The sequence below is a fragment of the Gymnoscopelus braueri genome (genome assembly GCF_963280865.1).
Source record: "Gymnoscopelus braueri genome assembly, chromosome: 22".
In the NCBI taxonomy this organism is placed as follows: domain Eukaryota; kingdom Metazoa; phylum Chordata; class Actinopteri; order Myctophiformes; family Myctophidae; genus Gymnoscopelus; species Gymnoscopelus braueri.
The window spans coordinates 45,209,333-45,230,056 of record NC_137624.1 but is presented as its reverse complement, the minus strand read 5'-3'; the positions used below and the strand labels follow the sequence as shown (position 1 = coordinate 45,230,056).

Here is a 20,724-nt window from a genome sequence, read left to right as displayed (position 1 = left end):
AGGAAGAGCCAGAAAAAAGTCTGCGCTGCCTGTTGTCAGGCTGCTGAACAAGGCCTATGCCTCATTCAGGCTTATTCCCCATTCAGCATTCTGACAGCGGCCGGATTGAAACTACACCAGTATCTGGTGGTGGAACTCTTGATACTGCGGTAGAGCCCCTTGCCCGGTCGCGGTCGTTGTAGGGGGTTGAACAGTCTGTGACTTGGGTGGTGCTTGTCCTTGATGATGCGCTTGGCTTTGAGCACGCACCGCTTTTTGTACAGTTCCTGGAGCGCTGGGAGCTCGATTCCCATTATCCGCTCTGCCGATCGCACTACTCGTTGTAGGCTGATCTTTTCTCGGGCAGTGCAGTTCCCGTACCAGGCCGTGACACAGCCTGTTAGGATGCCTTCGACAGAACTGTTGTAGTACAGCCTGAGGATGCGACGTCCTACTCCGAGCTTCTTCAGGCGGTGGAGCCAGTACAGTCGCTGCTGAGCCTTTTTCCTCACGTGTGTGGAGTGCGTCTCCCATTTGAGGTCCTCCTCGATGTGTACTCCGAGGAACTTGAACTCGCTGACCCTTTCCACTGCAGCACCGTCGATGAGGATGGGCGCATGGTCTCTCCGCGGCCTCCTGAAGTCCACGATCAGTTCTTTGGTCTTGTCGACGTTAAGAGAGAGGTTGTTCTCCCGGCACCAGCGTGCTAGAGATTTGATCTCCTCTCTGTAGTCAGACTCGTCGTTGTTGACGATTCGGCCTATCACTGTCGTGTCGTCCGCGTACTTTATGATGGTGTTGGAGACATGTGTGGCTATGCAGTCATACGTGTACAGGGAGTAGAGGAGGGGGCTCAGCACGCATCCCTGGGGTGCTCCGGTGTTGAGGGTCAGGGGGTCGGATGTGATGCTGCCCATTCTCACCACCTGATGTCGGTTGGACAAGAAGTCCTGTATCCAGTCGCACATGCTTGGGTGTAGCCCTAGGTCTCTGAGCTTTTTGTCAAGTATTGCTGGGACAATGGTGTTGAATGCTGAGCTGTAGTCCACGAACAGCATACGTACATATTTGTCCTTCAGCAGCTTGTTGTCCATGTGCGAGAGGACGGTGTGGAGAGCCATGGCAATAGCGTCGTCGGTGGATCTGTTTTTGCGGTATGCATACTGCCACGGATCCAGCGAGGCAGGTAGCGTGGAGCTGATGTATTCCCTCACCAGTTTCTCGAAACACTTGCTGACGATCGGGGTGAGAGCAACAGGTCTCCAGTCGTTCAGGCATGTCACTTTGGCCTTTTTGGGAATGGGCACAATGGTTGACATTTTGAACCCTGCAGGGACCACAGCCAGGGAGAGGGAGAGGTTAAAGATGTCAGCGAAGACACCCGCCAGCTGGTCTGCACATGTCTTAAGGACCCGGCCTGGAATCCCATCAGGTCCGGCTGCCTTGTGGATGTTGACCCGTGTGAAGGCTGTACGCACTTCTCTCTCCGAGATGGTTAGAGGGTTGTCCTCTGCTGGTGCTGCTGATGGCCCCGCTTGGCTGCCGCGGTTGGAGCTGATCTCAAACCGGCCGTAGAAAGTGTTCAGTTCGTTGGGGAGGCAGGCAGGCGGGTTCACCTCGCTTCTGGTTCTTGTTTTGCAGTCTGTCAAGGTGTGTACCGCCTGCCATGTGCTCCTGATGTCGCCATTGCTGAGTTTGTCTTGCATCTTTTTTGTGTAGGCCTTTTTCGCCTTCCTGATGGCGCTGTTTAGGGCCGCGCGCGTCGTGTTGCGCGTTTCCACGTCGCCAGATTTGAAACCAGCATCCCGTTCATGCAGATGTGCACGTACTCCGCTGTCCATCCATGGTTTCTGATTGGGATAGATCCGAACTGTCTTTTTTGGGACTATGTCATCTATGCACTTACTGATAAAGCCAGTGACTGAGTCTGAGAGTTCGTTGATGTTATTCCCAGCGGCGTTCTTAAACATCCCCCAGTCAGTCTGGTAGAAGCAGGATTGTAGCATAGCGTCTGTGTCCTCAGACCATATTCGGATTTCCTTCTCAACGACCGGCTCCCTTTTTAGCCTCTGTTTGTAGGCAGGTAGCAGCTGGATGGCGTCGTGGTCAGAGCTTCCTAGCGGTGGGCGTCGGAGGGCTTTGTATCCATCCTTGAAGGGCGTGTAGCAGTGGTCAAGAATATTGTCACCACGGGTACTGCAGGCGACATGCTGGTGGAATTTGGGAAAGACCTTTTTTAAGTCTGTCCGGTTGAAGTCGCCTAGGCAGATGACTGCGCAGTCCGGGTGGCGATTTTCTTGTGCACTGATCGCCTGGTGTAATTCCCTCATAGCTGTGTCCTTATTAGCTCCAGGATGAATGTCACCAGCACAACTGACCTAAACTAAATGAGCCAGGAGGGGCTTATATAGTGGCTGATCAGACTCTTAACACAGAGGGGGATAGACAAAGATTTACATTCAAACAGACTACAAACTTAAACAAATACAACACTAACTACTATTAACTAGCAACATTACAATCAAACTGAAATATCAAAAGACACATTTCTTCAATAGCCTAATGACAAAAATCAAAGTAATCTGCCTCTCCCCATATGCAAAGGGAACATGGTTCAGTCCAATTAACCCATCAGCTCCTTATAAGCAGTCCTGAAGCAGCTGGTCCTTCTTTCCTTGGCCAGACAAATAAACTCCAGCACTCATCAGAAGTGATGACAGTGCCCATACGGCATACCCTGGGTGGGGTTGGTGAAAGGGCCTTTCTGTGTGGAGTTTGCATGTTCTCCCCGTGTCTCCTATAGGGTAGGTACCCTCACAAAAAGTATGCAGTAATCCTGGTCTCTATACTGCCTCCTCCTGGTCAGCCGGGGCGCCTGATGGAGGGGAAAGAAACTGGTTGGAATAACGTGTTCCTTCCACGCGCTACGTCCTACCGGGGAAACTCCCCCCCCTGTGATAAGAAGCGGCCTGCTCACTCCTCACGCGTTGAAGGAAGCATGAGCTGAGTTTGGGGCTCTCCCCAAGCTGGCAGAGGGAGAGTAGCGCCCAGGATCTGGGTGAAAAATGGGTTACAAAATCGTGGGATTAAAAAAAAGAACTGATGACTCAAAGAAAACCAAATCAACTGAAATGCAAATGCAATAAACAGTATACATGTATACAGTATACAGTGTACATGTCATTGAATCGGTTCTGTGTGCAGTCATGTATCATATCATATCGCGCTGAAAACCAATCTAGACTAAATTAATAAACAAAACAGATAAGTAAAGTTTCCACCATGTTTTGCTGCCTTAAAGGTATAGTACACCCCCAAATATACTTTTTTCCTATGGATTAGTCACCCCATGGAGACTTGAATTCATGGATATGTTTTAATTTTTGTCTCATTCCTAAGACAATAATTTGATGACCAGCGGTTCTGGTAGGCAGCGGTTCCGGTAGGAGACACAAAGGAGACTCTTTGTGTCTCCTACCGGAACCGCTGCCGGTCATCAAATTATTGTCTTAGGAATGAGACAAAAATTAAAACATATCCATGAATTCAAGTCTCCATGGAGTGACTGATACATAGGGGGGTCATTTTGGGGGTGAACTATCCCTTTAATGTGTGGCTGCTGTTGTGGCCATCACAAGAGGCCTGGGGGACTCAGTTAATGAAGTATAGGCCTATATATGGGTTTTACTGCTTAACCCATTAAGACCTGAGGCCATTCTTTAAAAAAATCTAAATCCTAACAGTATTTGGAAAAAAAGTTTTTTCAAGATAAAAAAAAAATAGCAGATCTACAAGCTCATAGCGCGGCACCGCGCTATGAGCTTGTAGATCCGCTATTTTTGAATAGCCAAAGAAATCTAAAGTGACACAGATGCGTTGGGTAAATAATTACACATCACAACAACTTAAAAAGATCATGGCCGTGTGTCTTCATTAGGACTTTATTCAATACTCTATGGTAGAACACATTATACTGATTAGCATATTATTATAACTGCTTACAAAAAAGCATTGTAATATCACCAGGCTTAATAATATTCAGCACATGAAAAATACAAAATAAAAGTGTCCTTATTATATAAATTACAAAATGGTACAAACAACGACAGTATCAAAAGTAATAGTTTAAATACAAAGCGGTCTAACGCTATAGTGGAGGAGACATTGCTGCATAGGTCCTTTTCCCTGAACATTCTATGGTATTTATTTAGGCAGTGTTGGGCGAGTGACTCAGGCAGAGTAATACGTGACTGAGTTATTTATTACTTATTTTAACCACTTAGACCCCATGTATGGTTGACCGGAGTCCCGCAGGGCTCTATGCTTGTGTCTTCTCTGTGTTCTGTTATTGTGGGGAAAGCTGATCACTTGTTATCAAGAGGAACTCGTTACAATACAAGATATTTTACTATATGAATACTTTTGGTACCCCAACTATTCCGTCATAATTTTGCGAGAGGGCGCACGTGCTTTAAAAGATCGCAACGTGTTGATAGCTTGTAGATCTGTTATTCCGCCCCCCCCCCCCCGTATGTGACAACCTCCTATTATATGTAAAATAAATTATAGTCTTCATATAGTCTCTCTCTGTCTAAAAACAAATCACGTTCATTGTTAACGTAGTAACTCAAAGTTACTTGGGTTAAAAAACTGTAATATTATGACTGTTTTGGCAGTTGGTTTCCAACTATGTTGTGTTTTACGCTGACAGTACCCTCCCCAGGTAACCGGAAGGCTCGCCCCAAAACACGCTCGCCCCCATTATTTTCCGCCAACCGACCGCTCGCTCGGGCAATTCTTGTATTCTTGCGTTTGTTTTACTGAGGATAGGGTTAGAAATAAGTTTAGGGGTTAGGCATAGTTTTACTGAGGTTAAGTCCTTTCCGAGGTCGCCGGATTTGCGCCCGGCGCGAATGTGTTTTGGGGGGCGAGCGTTTTGGTATTCCCCTCCCCCCTCACTCATGCGTTTTGATGATTCTCTTGAAGTCCATTAGTATTCAACAACTATCTTAGTTTAGTAGGGGTCTTCAACGTTCTTCAGGCCAAGGACCCCTTAGCTGAGAGAGAGATGAAGCAGGGACCCCCCCGGTACATTTCATAGATAGCTTCATAGACTTACTTGCTAATTCATGTTAATTCATGTTTTTTGTTTATTTTACACACTATCCGCGACACGTTGTGAGCTTGAAGATCTGATATGTTGTCACCACGTGACACCATCGCACGGCGAAGTATAAATGAAGCATAACACTGAACAGTCTTTGGTGTCCTGGAATCTCTGTCGAAACCATGAATATTAAAGGTAGTGTAAGTGACACTGTTTTGGTTAAAACAAAAGTTAAAGCCCTATTATGCTGATAGTAGTCATGCTTGTAGATCTGCTATTTGTCTTGAAAAATCGTGAACATTTGTCCAAATCTTTGAATATATGTTTTATTTAAAGCGTCAATTTTTAACTAAAATCTTTGCTTCTGGGGATTCTACAAATGTCTTCTTTTTTTCTATACGTATGTTGCTATAATATCAGTGGTTCTCAAACCAAGGACCCCCAAAATGTATTTGTCCGCTGACCCCCCCCCCCCCCCCCCATCTAAAAATATTTTGTTCCAAAAATTTATATATATATATATATATTCAAAGATTTGCACACATTTTCACAATTCATTTAAAAAAAAAAATAGCAGATCTACAAGCTCATAGCGCGGCACTCAGTGCTGCACTATGAGCTTGTATATCTGCTATTTTTGAATAGCCAAAGAAATCTTAAAATGACACAGATGTGTGTCTTTTGGTATCAATACTCTAGTAATGTGGAAATAAGTATTGCTTTTTCTATTCAATAGCAGTCGTACAGCTGTTGACAAAAAACAACGTTTGTCACTGCGTTATCATGAAACATAACAGTCAAACTAATTCTTCCTTTTTACACTTTTCTCGTTCAGCCATTTGAGAAACACTGCTATAACGATAAAGAAAACTTTATTATCCATTACATTTGACATGAAATGGAAATTTGACGTTTGGCACTTTGTCATACAGTATAAAACAGATCATAAAAACATAAAAAACAACAACATAGTGTTGTGTTCAGTAACAGGAGTCTCCCTGTCTCTGCAGCTCTTTAATAAACAGAACATGTTCAGGTTGGTTGTCCCAATTTCATCCAATCAGGATTAGAGAACCCATTATCAGCTTCACTTTTATAGTGTTCCATCAGGTCCACTTTCACTTGTTCAACCTGCGGCATCCTTACCGGAACTTTTTTTTCCCCTGTTATCTACCAAAAAGCCAGAGAGACGTGGAGACCCCTGTTACTGAACAAACACTCTGAATACAATGGGAATGTAGAGCTATTTAACGCTTATTTTAACACAAACACTTACACCACCTTTCAAACTTATATATGCTTATATGTCTGTACCTTTGAGAGTTGATTTAACACTGAGGTATCAAGTCAAATGAGGGCCTGTGGCCTAATTAATGCATCTCATTATTAACTAATTAATGCATATCATTATTAACTAATTAATGCATATCATTATTAACTAATTAAGGCATATCATTATTAACTAATAAATGCATATCATTATTAACTAATTAATGCATATCATTATTAACTAATTAATGCATATCAAACTGGGGTCCTTGAAATGACAAAAGGTTGAGAATCACTGCCGTTAAGTATTATTCATTAAAATATTCCACTTCTTAAAAAAGTGGCACTCCAATTTAAAATAATATATAAATTCTGTCTGTCTGTCTGTCTGTCTGTCTGTCTGTCTGTCTGTCTGTCTGTCTGTCTGTCTGTCTGTCTGTCTGTCTGTCTGTCTGTGAACAACATAACTTCAGTTATCACTTCCATAGTCATTAAATAAATACGTTGCTAAATCGTATCCAGGTTATAATCATCATACATTCTACAACGTGTCTCGTTTCATTTGGACCTGACTGCTGTTAGACTCCAACTCCATCTTCCATAAAACCGCAGTAACAATAATCTGTAATGTTCTGTCCTTCTGATATGGAGGCAACTTGTGTTTAAGGAATCCTGGCAAGAGAGAAAAATGTCTGATGAACAGTAAGAGTAGAAATTGTTATTGTCTTGGCTTTGCAACATCGTTCATTCAAACCAAAACAACATGTTGCTTCCTCTTTGGCCTTTTCTAAGGAGTTGTAAGGGTACCTTTTTTTTCGTACGTTTCGACACGAGGGTCTAAAGTTTTTGGGTTTTTTTTTCGACGTCCTTTGCTGTCCAAAGCATCAGCCAGAGCTACGGTAAACCGTTCAGTTGCAAAGCGTTCCCTTCACTGCCTTTCTCCTCGTTTGTCCCCAAGCGAGCGGAGCTCACGTCACATTTAGGCTTTTGTTCCCCCTCTGTTCCATTTGTCGGCCAAACAAAACGCTCAAAAAAGCCAGAATTATACTTCGTCATACTTCGGGCATCACTCAGCAAACAGCACATCGACGAGCGCACAACCCGTCGCATTCCGCGAGGCGACGCGTGGCCTCGTCGATCGGCTATTTCCGGTTGCGCAACATTGTCAACGCGACGAAGTACAAAACTAAGCCTCTATGCCTCCGACGTGCAGGACGTCTCCTCCTCCTGAACGCCAGTCTGTTGCGGCTCGCCGTCGCCCAGCAGTTCCGTCTCGGGCAGCGATAAGTCCTCGCTGGGCTCCAGCCCTTTGTGGGACATCGCCGCCGCCTCGTCGCCCAAGCCCGCGCCGCTGACGTCGTTGACGTCGGCCTCCTTGCGGTCGTCGTCGAGCAGGACGGCGCGCTCCGCCGCGTTGGACGGCCCCGTGGTCACGTAGCCCGTGGAGGTGGAGCCGCTGTGGCTGCCGCTGTGGTGCGAGCCCGCCTTGTTGGCCGCCATCTGAGGGTGGTGGGATACCCGCTGGTGGTGGTGGTGGGCCGCGGGCTGGTGGGACATCTGCTGGTGGGGCATGGGCATGGGCATCTGCATGGAGTACAGGTTCTGCATGTAGGGGTAGGCGGGCATGGGCTGGTACCCGTTGACGGGGATGTAGAGCTGGGGGGGCCCCATGGGCCGGTGCATGGGGGGGCCCTTCATCTGCATGAACTGGGCCTGGGGGAACGGCACGCTGCACTTCTTGGGGCTGGCGTAGCGCGAGCCGCCGTTGGCCCCCCCGCCCCCGGCGGTGATGCTGCTGACGTTGCTGACGGGGCTGGTGCTCAGCGAGCTGGTCTGCGTGGTGTGGCTGGTGCCGGAGCTCTGGGCCGAGCCCGTGGTGTAGTTGCTGAGGCTCTCCCAGGCGCGCAGCCGCGCGTGGATGTCCTTGAAGCCCGGCCTCCTGGTGGGGAAGCAGGGGTAATACAGTTAGATAAAACCAACCAAAACTTCAATAAATACATCACACATGTGAAGTAAACGGTGCCTTTGATGGATTTATTTTTCTCCCTTATTACTGACTTTACTGCATTATGTTCCCTTATTAGTAACTCCCTACTGCCTTATGTTCCCTTATTAGTAACTCCCTACTGCCTTATGTTCCCTTATTAGTAACTCCCTACTGCCTTATGTTCCCTTAATAGTAACTCCCTACTGCCTTATGTTCCCTTATTAGTAACTCCCTACTGCCTTATGTTCCCTTAATACTGACTCCCCATGCGTTAGGGTCCCTTAAAACTAACTCCCTGATTACTAAACGTATCCAAACCTGAAATCCTATCCTAACGCTGCTAACCTGGTGGGATATGGTTAATGAGAGTAAAACATGCTAACACTGCTAACCTGGCGGGTTAGGCTAATGAAAGTAAAACATGCTAACGCTGCTAACCTGGTGGGTTAGGTTAATGAGAGTAAAACATGCTAATGCTGCTAACCTGGTGGGCTAGGTTAATGAGAATAAAACATGCTAACGCTGCTAACCTGGTGGGTTAGGTTAATGAGAGTAAAACATGCTAACGCTGCTAACCTGGTGGGTTAGGTTAATGAGAGTAAAACATGCTAACGCTGCTAACCTGGCAGGTTAGGTTAATGAGAGTAAAACATGCTAACGCTGCTAACCTGGCGGGTTAGGTTAATGAGAGTAAAACCTGCTAACGCTGCTAACCTGGTGGGTTAGGTTAATGAAAGTGAAACATGCGTGACGCTGCTAACCTGGCGGGGAACTCGTTCCAGCACTCCAGCATGAGGGTGTAGGTCCAGGCGGGACAGTCGTCGGGGCAGGCCAGCAGCTGGTGAGCGCGCACCATCTCCATCACGTCCTGGTTGGAGCAGCCGCAGTACGGCTGCAGACCGTAGCTGAACACCTCCCACATCACCACGCCGTACGACCACACGTCTGAGTCCGTGGAGAACTTACCTATACGACATGATCAATCAATTAATACAGTGATCTACAGTTTAATCAAATAATCGTCATAAGTTATATTGTATTAACATACTCTACCATACAGAGTGTATACGTTATATTGTATTAACATACTCTACCATACAGAGTGGATAAAATTTACATTTTATTCATAAAAAATAAGTTACATAGTGCCACTTTAATTCACAGCTCTAAACCGTACCGTAGGCGATGGCCTCCGGCGCCATCCAGCGGATGGGGAAGGGACTGGCGCCCATGATGTTGCAGTAGTCGGCCGAGTAGACGTCTCGGACCAGGCCCAGGTCCAGGATCTTGACGCAGAGCTTGTCGTAGACCAGGACGTTGCGCGCGGCCAGGTCCTTGTGGACCACGTTGTGCGTGGACAGGAACTCCATGCCGGCCGCGATCTGCGTGACGATCAGCAGGAAGTCGGCCTGCTCCAGCGTGGACCGGACCGTGCGGCCGTCGTCCGAGCCGCCGCCGCCGCCCACGTCCGAGTGCGGCGAGCGCGTCACCAGGAACTCGTGCAGGTCGCCCAGCGGCGAGTAGCTGAAGAGCATGCTGATTGGCTGCTCCTTGGTGACCACGCCCAGCAGGTAGACCACGTTGGCGTGCTGGAGGCGGGATCGAGCCGCCGCCTCGCGCCGGAACTCTTCCAGCAGAGCGCCGCCGTCGTCCTTGTCTTTCAGCGTCTTCACCGCCACCACCTGGATCAGACATTTTGACATTTCACCCACAAACAGTTACCATTTTTGTCCCAGAACTTTTCACAAAAATATCAATAATAGTGAAAATAGCAGCTTTGTAGGTCGTCTATTTACGCTATATTTGAAACGTCTAACTCAGTGGTTCTCAAAGTGGGGTCCGGGGACCCCCAGGGGTCCTGGAAGGGGTTCCCGAGGGGTCCCCAGCAAAATGGTTAATACAGCATCACTATCATTTTAACCACTTTGTCCACGCTTAATACCTTGGCTATTCAAAAACAGCAGATCTACAAGCTCGTACATCTGCTATTTTTTATTGTTTTAAAAAGAATCTTGAATAATTTGGCATTTTTAACACAAATGTCCTCTTCTGAGGGTCTCTGGCACAAAACATTTTCAGATAAACTAGCAAAGAAAAACAAAAAAATGACATAAAAAACAAAAACAAATGTAAAATAAATGCTGAATTGTAATGTGCTTGCCTGGGCCTGCTCGCCGGGCACCGTCCCGTACAGGTGAGCTTTGTAGATCTTGCCGAAGCGGTCCTCGCCGAGCTCCTCCATGAAACGCACGGCGGCCAGACCGATCTCCCTCAGCTTGGCCTGGACACACACATGAAGAGGTCTATCAACCACTGACTAGTAGTAGTTTCACTCTTTAGGCCATTCTTTAAAATGTTTAAAAACAGTTTAAAAAATCACACCCAGTGTGAAGTGGGCGGTGTGGTCATCACAGTGGTCATCATAGTGATGGAAGCTCACTTTTAAAAAAAATGATTTTTGGAAGTGCATAATCCTATTTATAGGTTATTAATGTCATCATGTGTCTCGCTAGCCAATCACAGTGCTGAATAGAGTCAGCCAATAGAGTCAGCCAATCACAGTACAGGAAAGTGGGCCAAGTGGGCCAATCACAGTGCAGGAAACTAATACTAATGAGGTGTCCCAACACCACTTATAGGGGCGGCTACACCGCCCAAAAAAAAAAATCCAAACATTTTTTTCAAGATTTTTCAAAAATAGCAGATCTATAAGCTCATAGCGCGGCACTCGGTGCCGCGCTATGAGCTTGTAGATCTGCTATTTTTGAATGGCCAAAGAAATATAAAGTGACACAGATGCGTTCCAGGTCTTAATGGGTTAACCACTTTTAACATAGAGTCCCTATTTTGGGGCGTGTCATTACAGGCCAACATTTCCAAGATTTTTCCACAATATATATATTTTAAAAAAAATCTTTAAAAAGAAAAAAATCGAAGATCATCAAGATTCTTTCAAATCTCTCATGATTTTTCAAAATCTTAAAGATTCCAAGATTTTCCGAGTGCCAAATTACTTCATAAAATAGCTGATCTACAAGCTACACACACCACGTCCCATCGCGATGCAGCGTGAGCTTCTAGATCAGCTATTCCGTGTCCATTTTGCTTCTTTAATGCATAACGACACTGGGGGGGGGGGGGGCGGGGCCCTTGAAATGTAATAAGAGAAAGAAAAGGCCGTACCGGATGCTTCTGCTGGTTGAGGAAGGGCAGTTCCATGTCCTGGCTGACGGGGGAGCCGGTGAGCTGGCGGCGAGGGCTGTCGCTGGACTCCTTCTGCTTGTTGCGACACATGTAGACCATGAAGAAGAGACACGCGATCACCAGCGGGATGGCGATGCTGGGCACCAGGATGTACAGGATCTCCCTCCTGATGTTGTCTGGAGGCCCTGCGGAGTCAAAGAGACACGCTTCGTATTGAATGTCTTGTACGACGAATTGAGTATATACTGTAGGACCACAATGGAAACAATTAAAGGGATAGTTCGCCCCCAAAATGACTTTTTTTCCTATCGATTTAGTCACCCCAATGGTAGCCTCGGAAACCCATGCCTTTTTTTTTGTTACAAAAGAAAAAAAAGGCTGGGCGAACCATGCAGGAACGGTGGTCTTAGGACCTTGTTATCTCCTAACCAATCAGAGTGCAGAGGGGCGTCACTCTAAATTTGGTGACGTCAGCGTGCTCCGTGCACAGGCCGGGGGGGGGGGGGGGGGGAGGCGGGGACATACATTGGTGAAGCAATAGGAAGCGCCGCACGAATCCGGGCGGCTGGGTTTGGATCCGCCCTTCGAGACCATCGATTGGGCTCGTTCTTTCAGTCTACCCCAATGGAGACTTGAATTCATGGATATGGAACCGCTGCCGGTCATTAAAATGTTGGCTATTGGTTATTGGCAAAAACTAAAAAATATCCATGAATTCAAGTCTCCATGGGGTGACTAATCAATAGAAAAAATATATATTTTTTTCTGTGTACTATCCCTTTAAGCCCCAGTTGATTTGCCCTGTTTTCATACATGCTAATAAAGAAAAGAAAGCTGTTCAAAAGGCTGTGAGGAGCTAAACATGGAAGTTAAACACAGTGTGACACGCACACACACACACGCACACACACACACACACACACACACACACACACACACACACACACACACACACACACACACACACACACACACACACACACACACACACACACATACACACACACACACACACACCTTACGTCAATAATACAAACAGGAGACGTATTGGCATATAAAGTCACATAATATGGCTCCTATACGCTCAAGCTCAAAGTAAAAGTACCTCTTAACACATTCCATGCCAGAGTTTAATCTCATAATGTACTCACCAGTGCCAGCGTTTTATTGTTGTTTTTTTGTTTTTTTCATGTCGCCACAGACCTCGCTAAATAAGTTAAAAGTGCGCGTTCATTTGGTTCTAAACACACAGCGGATCTGTGAGAAACGGCCAGCGAAAATAGTTTCCAAATGCGAGCCGCCATCTTGAAGATACAGTGGATCAACGCTAAACAGTGATCAGCGAGGAGAAAAACAACAACCGAGAAAATCGAGTTTTAAACAGGATCCCAGACAGGAAGCGGATACGATCGAAAAAACCGGAACCCGAATAATTCTGTTTCCGACCGGAAACCGGAAACGGAAATGGATCAAAAAAATTCGGAAAGTGCACCTTGGGCACTTTCAATGGGAATCGGCGGTTCGCGTAGATCTACGCGACTGGCACGCTGCGGCTTTAAATAGGTTCGCGTAGATCTACGCGACTGGCATTCAATGTGTTAATGTGTTCTTAAGTAACAGTACTCACTGCAGGGGTGGATGTCACACAGGTCCACCCTGACCTGGGCGTCCAGGGTGAAGCACCAGGGTCCTTCCATCTGGCCCCCCGGGTTGCGGCAGAAGTTGTGTCCGCCCCGCAGCTCGGGGTACTCGGCGGGGGTCAGGTGGTGGCTGTGGGGGTACTGGGACATCCAGGGCTGGCACGTGTAGCCCGAGCGGGTGACGCCCGTGGTGCCGTGGTAGTCTGCGCCGCTGCCGTTGTAGCAGCTGTGGTCTGAGGACCTGGAGACTGTAAAACCACAGGTATTGTCAATGGTGGACAGTAACTAAGTACATTTACTCAAGTACTGTACTTAAAGGACCACTTCACCCATTTTCAACCTATCTTCATATAATTGCTCCTCACTAATGTTGGTGATAATATGGCACCATTTCTGTTCTACTCTGGCTGTGTCTCAGAGGAGGGCTGTGGACAGTTCAGAAACCCGTCTACCAGTGACATCATCGATGGGAAATCCAAGCTAATAGAAACTGCAGGCTTTCTATTCCTGGAAAGTTAGCATGCTATAATAGAAGCCATTGTTCTCGAGTTAATACAAATCTAAATAATTTTACGATGATGTCACCGGTAGACGGGTTTCTGGACTGTCCACAGCCCTCCTATGAGACACATGCCGAGTAGAAAAAAAATGGTACCATGTTATCATGAGCATTAGTGAGGACCTATCATATGAGGATAGGTTGAAAATGGGTGAAGTCGTCCTTTAACACATTGGGTGCCAAAACCGGGATTTCTCGTGTTTTAAAAGAGTAGCGGTTGAGTGCCGAACACAGGAAATCTCGTGTTTTAAATTTTTTTTTCCACAATGGGGGGGGGGGGGGGGGGGGGGGGGGGGTGGGGGTGGGCTAGCGCAACTTTGGAATCACCCACGGTGCCTCTTAACACATTGACTGCCAATCGCGTAGATCTACGCGAACCTATTTAAAGCCTCCACGTGCCAATCTATGCAATCTATGCAAATCTACGCGAACCGGTGGTTCTTAAAAAGTGCACTTTCTGAAATTTTTGATCCACTTCCGTTTCCGGTAGCACCACCGGAAACGGAACTATTTTGGATCCGGTTTTGCCGATCCCGTCGCCCCCCGTTCTAATGACGAAACTGAAACTCCATTTTCTCCTTGTAGTTTTTTCTCCTCGCATATCACTGTTTAACGTAAACCGTTCTAACTACAACACGGATGCCCCGTTTGACACGTGGTCTTCACTGGTAGAAGCAGGGAGATGTCCGCGACGTTTACAAACAGTGCACAGCTCGATCTTAAGGATTTTAACAAGGTCTATGGCGACGTGAAAAAAACTAAAAAACAACAATAACACGTTGGCACTGGTGAGTACATTATGAGATTAACGTCTGGCATGGAATGTGTTAAATGGAAGGGACAGATGGATCACCGTGCCAAAAAAACTCCCTTCCGTCCACTCCCATTCTCTCTCCTTGATAAAAAAAACCCTCCGTATCTCCTTAACTTTTTACAGTGGTGAAAACGAGCCATTTTCGGTGCGCGATCACTCCGCAACGGCGGCTCGCGTGAGAGATGTTATTGCTCCAGGCGTTAGCCTGGACCATCCACCGCCGTACACGCATCCATTGTTTACATCCGGGTGCTCGTGGTGGAGTCTACAGCTCTAAACAGCGCAGCGTTACAAACGGTAAGATCGCTGGCACTAGACGTACACTGTTTTAATAACACTCTGGCCACGAATGTGTTAAGAACAATTTTGAGGTATTTCAGTTGCAATTTTCAGTACTTTTTCTTCTACTCCACTACATCAGAGGCAAATATTGTACCACTAACAGTTACTTGAATACTTTAGTTACTAGTTACTTTGTAGATTTTGAATATTATTAAAAAACATACATTAACTACTTCAGCCCTATATACATTTAGACCATTTGAAAATAGCAGATCTACAAGCTCACAATGCGCTGCGATGCGACCTATTGTGAGCTTGTAGATCTGCTATTTTCAAAATATTTGTGTGTGTGTGTGTGTGTGTGTGGGGGGGGGGGACCTACAAGGGTCCAGCTTGTCCATGGGTATTCCTATCCGCATGCAGTTGGCGGCGTCGCGCGTTCCGGGGTGTGGCAGCAGGGGGCAGCGTGGCAGGTCCAGCTGCATGAGGATCATGGGGTTGGAGCGGGCGATGGTGTACTCCGACAGGCACAGGTCGTTCTCCAGGGCCTCGCACTCGTCCCGACACAGCTGAGAACGAGAAGCACCGCCATCACAACCCGGTACGGTCACAATCGGAGGAATCACAATCACCTGTCACTGTCACATCATCACAGCTTCACGGCTGTAAACTATGTATGTTTTACATAATAATATACTAGGCGTGTCACCATACACACTTTTTTTACGACGGGATACGCAATATTGGGAGTATCATCAACATTGGCCGTCATCTTCAGTTTTAAAGAGCTTTATTTATAAAGCACTTTTACCCATTAAACGACCTGGAACGCATCTGTGTCACTTTTTGATTTGAGCTAAAAAGGATCATTTTACACTTTGGCTATTCAAAAATAGCAGATCTGCAAGCTCGTAGCGCGGCACCGAGTGCCGCGCTACGAGCTTGTAGATCTGCTATTTTTGAAAAATCTTGAAAAATTCTGCAAATCTTTGAATATATATTGTTTTAAAGCGAACATTTTTAACTCAAATCTTTGCTTCTGGGGGGTCCCTGGAACAACATATTTTGAGATGGGGGTCGGCGGCCAAATACATATAATTTTGGGGGTCCTTGACATGAAAAGGTTTGAGCACCACTGATATAGAAACATACGTTTTTTTGGAATACTGTTGGTATTTAGAAGACATTTGTAGAATCGGCGTCAGGTCTTAATGGGTTAAGTACTTTACCAACCCAAGTGTGGCCTAGTTATTTCCAACAACGGCTCAAACCAAAAATCTATAATACCAGAGAGGGTCACTTTGAGGCTATCTTAGAATAGAATATTCTAAAATACAGTTGACAATGCAGGAACATAATGGCCTTGACGGGGTAACATTAACGAGCGTCAGCTGGACTGAAGGCGACTGATTTCTCTCTAAAAGCCCTACAGTATACTATGATGGAAGACATGATTAATGATTTCTGTGATTATGGTATAAGCTCACATTTCATATCACACAACATACAGTAAAAACTCCTGTAACTTTAACCAGAAAAAAAAATAACATTTGATTTTTTTTTTTCAAATGTTTGAAAATAATTTGAAAATTTTCAATATATTGTGACACCCTCAATATCTACGTACATAGTTAGTTTATTTATTTCGGTCATGATTTCTTTTCACAACAAAACATTTGAACATACAGATAGCATACAGCTGGGGTAGGCAACCATAGGCATGGGTGCCAACATTGGCACAGGGGAGGGTGATCACTAGCTGGCAAAAGAGAGGATTTTTCTTCCATCCCAGTTAAATGAAGTCTCCTCACATTCTTATGCAAATTACATCCTGCACATAATTCCACATATTTTTTTTTTTTAACTAAATTTTTATCCCACGATTTTGTAACCCTATTTTTTACACCCAGTGCCAATTGTCTATGTAATCCTGGGCACTACCTTTCCTCTGCCAACTTAGGGAGGCCAGGGCCGAGCTCATGCCTCCTTCAATGCATGAGAGCCAACTGACCTTCTTGTCACCTGACAGGGGAGAGTTTCCCTGGTTGGACGTAGCGCGTGGAAGGAACACGTTATTCCAACCAGTTCCCTTCCCCTCCATCAGGCGCCCCGGCTGGCCAGGGGGAGGCAGTATAGTGACCAGGATTACTGCATGTTTTTGTGAGGGTATTAACTACCCTAGGAGACACGGGGAGAACATGCAAACTCCACACAGAGTAGGCCCTTTCGCCAACCCCACCTAGGGTATGGGCGCTGATGACGTGGAGGAGAGAACACGCCCCCAGCGCCCACAGCGTCCCCTGCGGGAATCGAACCCAGGACCTTCTAGCTGTGAGGCGACAGTGCTACCGACTGCGCCACCGTGCCCCCCCTGTGCCCCCCACATAATTCCACATTGATTCAAACTCTGAACTCAGCCTCTGAATGATGTTCAGAACATCATCATCATCACATGCTGGTGTGTGTGCACCCACCTGGCGTCTCCGCGGGCCGCGCGCAGTCTCCTCGCACAGCGGGAACACGTAGTGGCAGAAGGACGGGATGGCGAACGTGGAGCACTGGTCCGACAGCTGAGTGGACGTCCCGATCATGGTGAAAGCAGCTGACGGGGAAGAGAAGACATAGAGCCATGATTATGATGAACATCAAACAAACCCAGTGGTGGAAAATAACTAAGTACATTTACTCAAGTACTGTACTTAACTACAATTTTGAGGTATTTGTACTTTACTTGAGTATTTCCAATTTCCAATACTTTTACTTCTACTCCACTACATCTCAGAGGCAAATATTGTACTTTTACTCCACTACAATTATTTGTAAACTTTAGTTACTAGTTACTTTTCAGATATAAACTATGATATAATGAAACATACATTAACCACTTTATCCATATTTTATACCTAGGCTATTTGAAAATAGCAGATCTACAAGCTCACAACGCGTCGCGATGCGACGCGTTGTGAGCTTGTAGATCGGCTATTTTCAAATATTTAGTACTTTTACTTTTGGTACTTTAAGTACATTTTGATGCCAATACTTTTGTACTTTTACTCAAGTAATTTTTTTATTCTGGACTTTTACTTGTAACAGAGTATTTTTATATTGCAGTATTGGTACTTTTACTTAAAGGGATACTTCACTCTCGGGCCGGGGACACATTTAAAAAAAATATTAAAAATAAATGAAAAAAGTTATGGAAAATTCATGGCCCCCTCACGACACGCAGTGTCCTACTAATGTGTGAGGGGGCCATGAATTTTCCATAACTTTTTTCATTTATTTTTAATATTTTTTTTAAATGTGTCCCCGGCCCGAGAGTGAAGTATCCCTTTAAGTAAAGAATTTGAGTACTTTTTCCACCACTGAACAAACCCCATGCGATGCAGACATTTGTACACTCTCAGAATAAAGATGAACGCTGAGCATTTTACAGGGTGTAGATCAAGGGTTTGTCACGGTCCGCTCCTCGGGCCGTGGACTGTGACTTCAAAATTTAGCCCTTACATGGTATTGGACCCTTTAGGCCTGTTTAGGCCGTTCTTCGTATCGTTCCAATTGTATTTATGTTACTCTGTTGTTGCCTTTTGCCCTGATGTTCTCCTGGTACCTTTATCATGTAGTGTTGTGGTGGTGTTTCCTGTCTGCCCTAGTCGTTGCTTCCTCTCTTGTCTCACCGGTATGTCTTTGCAATGGACCCTTCGCTAAACCCCACCCCAAAAGCGATTGTCCAATGCCAGCTTAGCAACCGTTGTTAGCCTGGCATAGGTCTGGCAAGCTTTCGTCACCTGCCATAGCTGTCAATGTTATTTCGCCCGCACACACACAATCATTTGCAACATAATAGCAAGAATAGGAATACCACGATAACGCAATGGTGACTATGAACCACGTACCCAAACCCGTTGGAGGCTGCTTTTCCCAAGCTGAAATCTGCACTTAAACTGCAAGGCTGAATATGGCTGTGTTGTTGAACTACACAGCTTAACGTCAGAAAGTTACACGACACGACTCACTCGCCCAGGTGGTGTCAATAATAGGCTACTAATCACCGTAATCGTAACAAAATTCAGAATCACAGCGCTGCCTGTTTCGGATTCCGCACGTTAAAGTATATTCATTCATTTGTTCGTCTATTTATTAACTGCTACTGTAGTCTTACCCTGCGGTACATGAAAACTCCTGTTACAGTCATGGATCAACTTCAACCTGGTGTTTGCACTTTCTCCATTTACGGTCCGTACATATATATAAACGTTCAGATTTCAAATATAAATTGCTTACCCTATGGCCACGGATGTTAAAATGATGCACGGGACTCTCAAAAGTACCCGTATATTCTGTATTGTTCAATAAAAAGCATTTTAATCCAATCGGTGGCCATTTTCTCATAGAGTTATAATGTATCAGAGTGCAATACACCTGCCAACCGATAGGGTCGCTTAGTTGAAAGCATATGGAGAAAATGGCCACCGATCAGATTAAAATGCTTTTTATTGAACAATACGGATGATACGGGTACTTTTGAGAGCCCGTACATAAATGTAACATCCGTGGCCATGGGATAAGCACTTTATATTTGAAATATGAACGTTTCTGTAGATGTACGGGCTATAAATGGAGAAAGTGCAAACACCAGGTTGAAATTCATCCATGACGGTCGAGACAGACGGCCGTCGTGTATCCATGGCTATTACTCCCTCTAACATTTCCCGTGTTTTTAGTTTATTGAAATAATGTCATGCACATTTGTCCAGTGCATAGCCTACTGCAGGCCTTGTTGACTAGATTTAGAAGAGATTTTGAAGCTATTGCTGCTGAAATGATCGATTATTTTTAAGGGGAAAAGCCGTCATTTAACATGCAAGTCAATGGGTGAGAAGCAGAGATTGCCAGGCGCTGCCAGGCCTGGGTGTGACTAACTTCGCACCACCAGTCACAGAGTGGAGTGGGTGGGGCTTAGCGAAGGGTCCATTGTAGTTCATTTGTGTCTTGTTCTGTTCCAGCCAATCATGTGTTAATTGTCCTTGGTTCTCACCTGTGCCTAGTTAGTCCCTGTCTATTTATATGGCCCTCTGTTTTCAGTCTGTGTTGGTTTGTTAATGTTGTCAGTCAGTTACCTAGTGTTGTGTATATATTCCCTGTTAAATTAATAAACCCCCCTGCATCTGAATCGTTCCGTCTCCGCTTCACTGTCTACGCTTTGGGTCTTACACCTCTCTGCCTCGCACCGTGACAGAGTTCCCAAACCTTTCAGGCTGTGCCCCCCCCCCCCCCCCCCCCAAAATAAGTCCAATAAATGACACCAAAACATTTTAGCACGCAGCACACGCACACCACATGAATTTACAAAATAACAAAACCATTGGAAGAAAAACAACCTAAAAACCCCCCCCCCCAAAAAAATATGAAACCATAAAAGCTCGAATTAAAGTGCATCACTAGCCTGTAGCTTTTGCCATGCAGGCTGTTTTTTTTATATAGAGCACCGAAGTCTGACGTCACTGCCACTAGAGCAGTGGTTCTCAAAGTGGATTCCAGGGACTCTGTGGGTTCCTTCAGGGGGGTCTAAATTGACCCTTAGAAGTCTGTAACTCTGACTGTGTACAAATGGAACCAAATGGACCCGTTAGGGTCCATTTGGTTCCATTTGTACACAGTCAGAGTTAAGGGGAGACCATGAAATGTTAAAGTTTGAGAACCACTGCGCTAGACGCTAGAGGACACTGTTGTTGTGGCGTTTTTTGTTGTTGTGTTGAAATCCCCATAAGGGAATCTTAGATCGCCTCATATAAGAACTGTGTTAAATATGACGAATCATCCGGGCGTTTCTGTCCGGGAGGGGGGGGGGGGGTTTCTTGTGTTACTTTTATCTTTGACGCT

At 45.7% G+C, this 20,724-nt stretch overlaps 2 protein-coding genes across 2 annotated transcripts in view; both read right to left on the bottom strand.

The window, feature by feature from the left end:
• LOC308077758 (BRCA1-associated protein-like) overlaps window positions 1-20,724 on the bottom strand; it is an 801,007-nt gene that overhangs the window by 53,999 nt on the left and 726,284 nt on the right. The window lies entirely within an intron of this gene.
• ror2 (receptor tyrosine kinase-like orphan receptor 2) overlaps window positions 5,942-20,724 on the bottom strand; it is a 46,234-nt gene continuing 31,451 nt past the window's right edge. Inside the window, exons 6-13 of the mRNA XM_080418657.1 lie at window positions 17,316-17,443; window positions 15,224-15,410; window positions 13,174-13,434; window positions 11,526-11,731; window positions 10,504-10,623; window positions 9,520-10,024; window positions 9,104-9,308; window positions 5,942-8,294 (exon numbers count right to left, since the gene is read on the bottom strand). Of these exons, the coding sequence (XP_080274783.1) occupies window positions 7,550-8,294; window positions 9,104-9,308; window positions 9,520-10,024; window positions 10,504-10,623; window positions 11,526-11,731; window positions 13,174-13,434; window positions 15,224-15,410; window positions 17,316-17,443 (2,357 nt within the window). The 3' untranslated portion in view covers window positions 5,942-7,549. The remainder of the gene's footprint in view (window positions 8,295-9,103; window positions 9,309-9,519; window positions 10,025-10,503; window positions 10,624-11,525; window positions 11,732-13,173; window positions 13,435-15,223; window positions 15,411-17,315; window positions 17,444-20,724) is intronic.